General features: G+C 48.0%; 1 protein-coding gene across 1 annotated transcript in view; it reads right to left on the bottom strand.

Moving 5' to 3' along the window:
- CCDC61 (coiled-coil domain containing 61) overlaps window positions 1–8,381 on the bottom strand; it is a 17,440-nt gene extending 9,059 nt beyond the window's left edge. Inside the window, exons 1-7 of the mRNA XM_019629485.1 lie at window positions 8,190–8,381; window positions 7,879–7,961; window positions 4,974–5,131; window positions 4,327–4,411; window positions 3,477–3,616; window positions 2,966–3,179; window positions 2,790–2,872 (exon numbers count right to left, since the gene is read on the bottom strand). Coding sequence (XP_019485030.1) covers window positions 2,790–2,872; window positions 2,966–3,179; window positions 3,477–3,616; window positions 4,327–4,411; window positions 4,974–5,131; window positions 7,879–7,961; window positions 8,190–8,337 — 911 coding nt within the window. The 5' untranslated portion in view covers window positions 8,338–8,381. The remainder of the gene's footprint in view (window positions 1–2,789; window positions 2,873–2,965; window positions 3,180–3,476; window positions 3,617–4,326; window positions 4,412–4,973; window positions 5,132–7,878; window positions 7,962–8,189) is intronic.
- Between the last annotated feature and the right edge of the window lie 651 nt (window positions 8,382–9,032).

Raw genomic sequence — 9,032 nt, 5'->3', positions numbered from 1 at the left:
CTGCCAACAGGTAGCAGGATGGCTCAGCTAAAAAAAAAGAATCACATCAACAAACTGCAATGTGTGGCTGTATTCAGATATTAATTCACACAAGTCAATTACAAAAGACATTTGTGAGATAATCCGAGAAGTGTCAACACCTACACACATTAAGGAATTTTTGTTAATTTTGTTGTATGTGATCACAGTGCTTCTGTTTGTATTTTAAATGCCCCTGTGTGTTAAAGATACTTGCTAAAGTGTTTACATAGGAGAAATGATGTCTGGGATTTGCTTCTCAGAGGAGAGAGGGAAGCACAGATCAAACAAGAAGGACAAAATGTGGGTAACTGTTGAAGCTGGGCACAAGTGCATGCATATTACACTACTATCTACTTTTGTGTGTGCTTGGAATTTTTCCTAATAAAACGTGTTTGTTTTTTTAATCTGTGGCTCCCCAAGCTTTCCAAGGAGTTTCCCATTGAGCCCCTTCCAGCGGAAGTCCTCCCTCGCCTCCTCTCCTCTTACCTCCCTCTCCCTTGGTGCTCCACAGCCAAGCTGCTCTTTGAAAATGCAGCTTTCTCCTCCTGGAGCTCTCTCTCCTTCTCCTGGCAGGAATGACTCCACTCATCCTTCAAACATCACCTCCCTCCCAGGGAAGCCTGCCTGCCCCCAGCCAGGCTAGGTCTGTCCCTGTGTTCTCTGAAATCTCTGTACATTTCCTTCGAGCTTCCTAGTTGGCGTTTATCAGTGTTATGACCTGTTTTCTGTCGGGATTCCCACCCCATCAGGACAGGGTCACCACATATCTATCTGGCCACTGTATAGGAACCTGGGCTCTGTGGCCAGGCTGCCTGCATCCAACTCCGCTCCACCTATTACAAACTGGGTGACCTTTGGGCAGTTTCACTTCACAGCTCTGTGAAATGGGACAATAATACCTACCCACAGGTTGTGGGAGTCTAGGAAGAGTGCTTAGACCATTTCTGGCACTGAGGAAGGGCTCAATAAATATTAACTAGTCACAGTATGAACTCCTTAAGTGTTGGATGAATGAATGAATAAATCTTGGAGCCTTCCCAAACTCCCAACTCCAAATTGGGAAGAGGAAAATGAGAAGCCGGAGATCTGGCTGTGGGATCTCAGGGCACAGGTTGCCACCTAGTGGCCATCCTGAGAAACACACACGCACGCACACACCTATCAAGCAGGCCTGAGGGTACATCCTGAGGATGAACTGAAGGTAAAGCCTTCTTGCTTCCAGCACTGCACAGCCAACCTCCTCCAGGAAGACCCACAGGGTTTCACAGCCCCTTGAGCTCCCACTCCTGGCAGCAGAGAGGGCTGGTCCTTCCTGTCAGCACTGAACGCACAGTTCTGGGCTAGCAGCTGCCAACAGTGCACAATGGCTGGGGAACCAAAGGGGGCTTGGTGCTGGCTGCCTGGATTCAAGGTCTAGACTGGCCATATTTCTCACTGTGTGACCTGGGGCAATTTCTCTAACCTCTCTGGGCCTCGGTTTCCTCCTTTAAAGTGAGGACGATAGCAATGCCTACTTCATGAGGATTACAGGAATTCAAATCATAAAGCACTGAGCAGAGTCCTGGCACAAGGTTAAATGCTCAAAAACATTAGCTACTGCTATTATTATTATTACTGCTGCTGCTGCTGCTGCTGCTGCTGCTGCTATTAAAAATAGTATTACCCTCCCCTATGAGTGGGGCCTCCTCCAGGTAGAGACCAAGTCCCCAGTTCAGCTCCCCCATAGCCCACAGCCCACAGCACACAGCAGGCACTCAAGCTGCCAAACGCCTTTGCTTTCTTCATTTCACGCTTTCAGTCCCCTTGTTCTCACCACATTCTCACCTAACACAAGACCTTTGCACATGCTACTCCCTCTGCCTAGAACACTTTCTCACCTCCTTCGATTGACCCACCTCACAACCCCTTCAGGTTGCTGTTCAGCCTCCCATAGCACAGGTTCTTTCCTGACTAACCCCATTTCCGTTTGCAGTGATATACTCAGTGGTTATGTGATCAGCATCTATCTGCCCCCTTGGCTGGCCACTTACATGAGGGGCAGAAAGGGGCCAGCACAAAAGAGGTGCCGAAAATAAATCTACCTCCCACCCCGTCTTTGCACATATTGTTCACTTTCCCTGGCACACCCCCTTACCAGGCAGGGTCAAGTTCCCCCTTCTGGGCTCCCCTACCCTGCCCACTGTAAGTCTTCACTATCTATAGACAAATCTGTCTCCCTCACTGGACTGGGAGTCCCAGAAGGGCAGGGCCAAGATTGTCTGAGTTACCGCTGTGTCCCCAACACCACCCAGCACAAGGCAGGCACAGAGGAGGGGCTCAGAATAAATATTTGGTGAATGAGGGACCACTGCCCTCCCAACAGTACTGAGCATTCGGCCCTGCAGTGCGTGATGGGATGTGCCCTCCCAGCCCCAACTGCCCCCCACTCCCAGACTCACTGCTCCCGCAGGCGCCAGATCTCAGAATCCCGGGTGTCGCGAGGGTCCTGGTGGTCCAGCCCTCGAAGGCGGCTCAGCTCCTCCTTCAGTGAGCGAATAATGCCCTGAAGGACTACAGGGTCCGGCTTGCCCTGGTACGGGAGGGGCAGCGGGTAGTGAATCCTGAGGANCCCATCCTCCGCCCACTCTCAGATTCCACCCATCTGCTCCATCCTGCCGGAGCCACACCCCGTCACTCATGCCCCGCCCGCTCACCTCCAGGCCACGCCCATCGGGCCCAAGCCCGTCTGCAGCGCCGAGGCCCCGCCCACCCTGGTCCACGCCCCTCACCCCCTCTTGTATGCGGCTAGCTCGCTGTTCAGAGTTTTCAGCCGGGCGCGCAGGCTCCGCTCCGATGCCTTCACCTCCTCTAGCTGCCGAAAAGGGACAGGGGTGCAGAGGTCCAGAGACTGAGGCCAAGGTCCAAGCCCGGCCGGCCACCCCCACCAACAGCAGTGCCCCCTCACCTCCTTTGCCAGGCGGCGGCAGTCCTGGCTGCTGCGGCGGCGGGCCCCGCGGTGCCCCAGGCCGCGCTCTTGCCGCAGCTCCAGCTCCAGGTCGTGCACTAACCCACGCAGCGCCTCAGCCTCCTGACGCGCCGCCCGCCCGGCCAGCGCCTCCTCGCGCGATCGGCCCAACTGGGCCTCCAGTTCGTGCTTCTCAGACGCCAGGCGAGACACCCTGGGCGGAGAGGGGAAAGGGAAGACAGCGAGGGGTGGAGGGGTGGGGTGGGGGAGCATGGGTGCACGGTCCCATCATACCCGCTCCTTCACCGGGGTGGTTACGCACCATTTCACCTACCCCACAAAGGGTGCCCCACCACTCCCGCCTGCCCCTAAGGTCCCATCATCTATCCTCCTCCACCTCCCCTATGTGACGAGGAACATGGCCACATCTCCCCCATGCATCCCACAGGGCAGACACAGCCATGTGAGTTCTAATTCCAAAATATATCATTGATCTGTCCTTCTCTATAACCTCAAAGCGTAGCTAGCCCTGAGGACCTGGCCCCAGGCGGGTCTCACTGCCTCCCTCCAGAGGACTCTTTCAAATGCAAATCCGATCAGGTCACTACTCAGTTCAAAATCATTCCTTGAGAAAAAGATATACACACAAGGCTATTCGTTGCACCACTATTTGTAAAGCAAAAGAGTGGAAATAATCAAAATGTACATCAACAGAGAGCTAGTTGAATTTCAGTGGTGCATCCACTAAACTGAGTGCCACACACTATAAANTGTTTCTGAGTTTGAAAAAGACTATAGAGACAAGGTAAGCCCATTCCCTCCCCAGTGTACAGACAGGGAACCTGAGGCTCAGCTCCCTGAGAAAAACAGGGTCCTGTCCAGATTCCACAGCTGCTCCAAAGACAGAGCCACCCAGGGCTGCTTTTAACCCAGATCATGGGGACCCTTCCAATGCCTGGTTTCCTTCTCTTCCCATTGCCTCCTTTAGTCCTCACATTTTCCCCAGAAAGTCCTTCCTAAAGTATGATATTGGAAAATATCATATTATGAGAGAGGAAAAGATGAACCCTGAAATGCTAGGTCAGTGTTATTTGGAGGAGCGGGTCTCTGGTGCTTTGAAGGGGCTGAAGAAATCTGGAGCCCTCTTTCCCTGGAAAAAACTCACTCTCGCGATTGTACTTTCATTCTCTGAAGATTCCAGAGGTCCGTACAGCCACACATTTCAACATATCCCTCATCCCTTGGTCCCCAATGCTGGCGCCAGGCAGCACCAGATCTTCCCCACCGGGTGTTCTATACCCCGCCCACTAACCCGCCCTCATATTCCACGAGCCAATCAGCAATCATGCCGTCCTGGTTACCAAGGCGTTGGAGGCAGCAGCGGAACACGTGGAGTAACCGCGCAGCTTCACTGCCCCATTCACAACCTGACTAGTGGTACCCAACCTCCCAGGAGGAAACAAAGGAGAAAGGGTGTCCACCCCATCCCCGCTGTCAACCCGTCCCTTCCCTCCTTCCCCATTCCCCCACATGAACCCCCCCATTTTCACACTGAGAATAGCAGCCCTTCACTAGATAACATCCAACTGCCTGATGTCACGAGCCTCCACCTCAATCACCAGATATTAAGCCCCTGAATATTCTCCTTGAATCCAACGCTCCCCATTACACAAACCTGCCTCCCTCACCTCCACAAACTTCGCCCGCTCTGCTCCCCCTATCTCCTCTTCTAGGCANCTGAGTCCCTAATGAAACTGCTGAGTTGCCACCAACTACCTAGACATCTTGTTAAGTGATAAGCTATTGTTTTTTTAAGGCACTGGTAATGGCTATTCTGCTACTTGTAGCCAAACACAATGAAATGATACAAACCTCAACACTGAAGATTCCAAAGGCAAGCTTTAAGCAACATCCCACCTTGACCTGGGAACCCGGGGTTCCTGAGGTCCTACCACATCCTCTCCCACCTGCCCATCAGTGTGGACCTAGAATCAGCCCCTTGTCCCACCTGTCAAACTCCACGGAGTAGATGAGGATCAGGTAGCGCTTGGAGTTAAGCTGGGCCGACCTCGAGGCCAAAGGGCCTGGGCGGCCCCCCATCTTGCGGTTCCGCAGGGACTCCAGGTCTGTGTAGGTCAGCAAGTCAAGGGTGACCGACTCACTGCTCTGTTGGGAGAGGATAGGAGGAGCTGCCACAAGACCCAACATGGCCATACCCAGAGGACACAACCCACATGCCTGGGCCACACGCTGACCCGTTCTCTGGTCTAGCTGGGCCTTCCTAACGGAGGCTGATGCACAAGATGGCCCTGTCCAAGGTGGTGGCGCAAGGACGTCATCAGAGGGAGAAACTGGAAAGAACCTAATTGCTCAACCAATGGGGACAGCTTAGGATTGTGTTGTTCGCAGACCCATGGGGGTCCTTTAGACCCTTGCAGGAAGTCCAAGAGGTCAAAACAATTTGTATAATAATACTAAGATGTCATCTGCCTTTTTTGTTGTGCTGACATTCGCACTAATGGTGCAAAAGTAATGGTAGGTAAATATGATGGTGCCCATCAGCAGAAATTCAGCCAATGGCATCAAATCTATTAGCAGTCATTGTATTCTCATTGCCATGCAGTCTCAGTGGGGGGGCCAGGAGGGAGAAATAAACAAATAAATAGATAGATAGGTACATAAAACACTGAAAATGAAACCTAGGAATGTTCTTGATCATGCTATGAATATTATTAATTTTACTGAATCTCAACCCTTGACTTCACAGTTTTGTAGTACTCTGTGTGACCAAATGGGAACTGGCATGCTGCTGCACACCAAAGGGCGACAGTTGTTTCAGGAAAAACACTGGTGCAATTGAGCGCTGCACTAAGTTAGCCACCTTTTCATGGAATGCTACTTTTACTTGAAAGAGCAACTGACAGACAAAACTAGAGTTATTCAGACTTGGGTGTCTGGCAGGCTTTTTCTCAAAAATGAACAGAGTGAGCCTGTCACGTCAAGAAAAACAGCTAACAGTATTTGTTGCCAATGATAAAATGCAAACGCCAAAGTGAAAATTGGAATTTTGAAGAACTTGTATCTTCCACCATGTGCTGGATAGCCTCTCGATGTTGAAAGACTCCTGGTGAGACCACTGAGGATATTAACAAATGTGACTTCCTGATATTGCATAACGAAATGTGTCAACATTCAGAAGAGCTGCACAACTTAATGAACCAATATTTCCAAATGACCAATATGTGGTGTTACCAAATGGGTAAAGGATCCAAGCGAGGTACAAGATACACCAGATTTTAGTGTAACAGAACACAAAAAGTTCATTATGTGGTTTCAGATTCCACATTGCAACCAACCTTCAAGAAACTACCACCTGTCCCATTTTAGTGTGTTAGCAAAGGATATGCACAGTAATCTAAAATAGCTATTTAAGAACTCCCTTTCCAACTATATATCTATGTGAGGCAGGTTTTTTTCTGCATATACTTCAACTAAAACGTATCACAACAGACTGAATGCATAAGCACATATGAAAATCCAGCAGTTTTCTAGTAAGCCAGACATTAAGGAGATTGGAAAAATGTAAAACAATGCTATGTTTCTTCCTAATTTATTTTGTTTTGGAAAATATATTTTTCATAAAAATGTTGAGGTTAACATATAACAGATTTTTTATCGTTATTTTTAAATGAATTCATAGGTATCTTTAAATTTTTCTCAGTTTTAATTCCTAATATGGCAAACAAATGTTGATAAATCCTGCATAAGTAAAAGCTCTTTGGTTTCCTCAATAATTTTTAAGAGTATAAAAGGATCTTGAAACCAAAAAGTTTGAGAACCACTGGGTTAGATAAATCATGATGAATGGGTACAATGGAATGAATTCTAAGCAACTACTAACAAGGATGACAAACTCAAAAAGATAATAATAATAATAATAATACCTTTATAGCACTTATTATGAGCCAGGCATTATTTAAGCTTTTTACACATAACTCATTTAACCTTCACAACACTGCAGTGGGGACTGCTATCATCCACACATTACAGATAGGGAAACTAAGGCATGGAGGGAGTAACTGGCCCAGGCTCCCAGCCAGTGGCCATGATGCGTCTGAATTCAGAGTGCATGCTCTTAGCTATTATGCTGTTTATTATGCCTGTAGATACTAAAATGTTAGCAGTCTGGGGTGGGACACAGAAAGGTGATTCTTAGTGACTCTCACTCTCTAAATCACACATTACTGTCTTAATTACATGAGTGCATATTTTGTCTGTAATCAGAGAAATAATGCAGTTCGCAGTTTTAAAATGATGTCTAACTAGCATCCCTGTCACTTTAAGTTCCAACCTGCTTTTTCTTTTCCTGTCAATACTTTTAACTACTTGACATTATATATTTTTTCAATTAGACAATCCCACTAGAATGTCAGCTTCATGAAGACAGGAATTTTGTCTCTTTTGTTCACTGCTATATTCCCAGTGCCGAGAATAGTGCAATGTAATGAATGATTGGCTATATTCACTGATGTAATGAAACTTTTATGAAATATTGTTGAATCTTTTAAAAGCAGGTTACAGAATACCCTGGAAAATATATCAACTATAGATCTGCAAATGCGCACACACATTCACGAATGAGTAGAGAAATGGAGAAGTGATCAGAGTGATTTTCACCAAAACATTACCAGGAATGAGTCTTAAGAGTAGAGTGATTTTTCCTTTTTTCTTTACATTTCTCTGTGACCTGAATTTTCTACATGAGAATAACTCATTAGAATCAGAACAAGCCATTTGCTTTGGGGAAAGAAGAAAAGAAATAGATGGCCCTGTCCCTGCAATGAAAAAGAAGGTACAGGGTCTTACATACATCAGATGGGCATCTACCCTCCAGGAATCCAGGGGACACCTACCTGGGTGAGGGCTGACTCCAGCATGTTACAGAAGATGTTGAACTGTTTGAAGTTCCCTGTCTTGTGAGTCAAATCTTCGATGACTGGAAGGGGAGAAAAGTCCTTTCTGAGGTCTGAACGCTTGCCCCATCCAAGGGCAACGCCTCCAAGCTTTCTGACTTTCCCTGACTCCAGTGGAGATGAGCCCTCCCCACCTTAGAGCTTCTGGTCAGGTAGAAGAGGCAGGTAGGCAGGATGCTGGTTGACCTCATCTTCTAGGAGAAACTGACCCCAGGAAGGACAGGTTGGCCCACCCAGGCAGGCACACTCACAGCTGGCATCGAACTCGCCCCGCCACTGGTCGGCTGTCATCCGGTCCTCCACCTCCAGCTCTAGCACCTGCCCAGACACCACCACCCGCACGGCATGCTCCACACCCCGGAAGACGTAGTCCACCTGCAGGCCAGCTGGCTGGTCCATGGCCAGGGTCGCTGGAGAAGGGGATGAGACAGAGACCCAAAAGGGCAGAGAGCCCAGGCTCAGGAGCTGGAAAACCACAATTCATGTCCCAGCTCCACCATTTACCAGCTGTGGCACCTTAGGAAACAGACTTCACCTCTCTGTGCCTTGATTTCCTCATCTGGATAATGGGTATAATAATGGCATCAACCTCATAGAGTTGTCATGAGGATTAAATTGGCCAATAGGCATAAAAGCACTTAAAACTGTGTCCTGCATACTACTATGCCCAATACATGCTGGCTAATAGAATACATGATTTCCAACAAGAGAATCGTGATTAATAATCTTGATTATTTATTAATCCTTATACTCATTATATATTTATAATTATTCACTCGGCAAACATTTGTAGAGAAAAATCCAGCTGGAAAGGGGGACAGAGAGTATTGAGGTCAGGTGGGGCAGAGATTTTAAATAGGGGGTCAGGGCAGACCTCTCTGAGGAGCTGGTGTTTGAGCAAAGAACTGAAGGTAAGAAAGCCAGCCATGTGGTTATCTAGGGAAAGTGGTCCACACTGAGAACAGCCAGTGTCATATATTATCAATGACACACTTAAATCATTCATGTTGAATTAATAATTGATTTTATTAGTCTGTTGTAAGCATAAGTACCTTCTCTTAGCCAACACAGCTACTTCTCACTGTTAGTTCTAC

This window comes from Hipposideros armiger, unplaced genomic scaffold (genome assembly GCF_001890085.2).
Source record: "Hipposideros armiger isolate ML-2016 unplaced genomic scaffold, ASM189008v1 scaffold_859, whole genome shotgun sequence".
Classification (NCBI taxonomy): Eukaryota; Metazoa; Chordata; class Mammalia; order Chiroptera; family Hipposideridae; genus Hipposideros; species Hipposideros armiger.
Note: the sequence above shows the minus strand (reverse complement) of the source record. Positions and strands in the feature narration are given on the sequence as shown.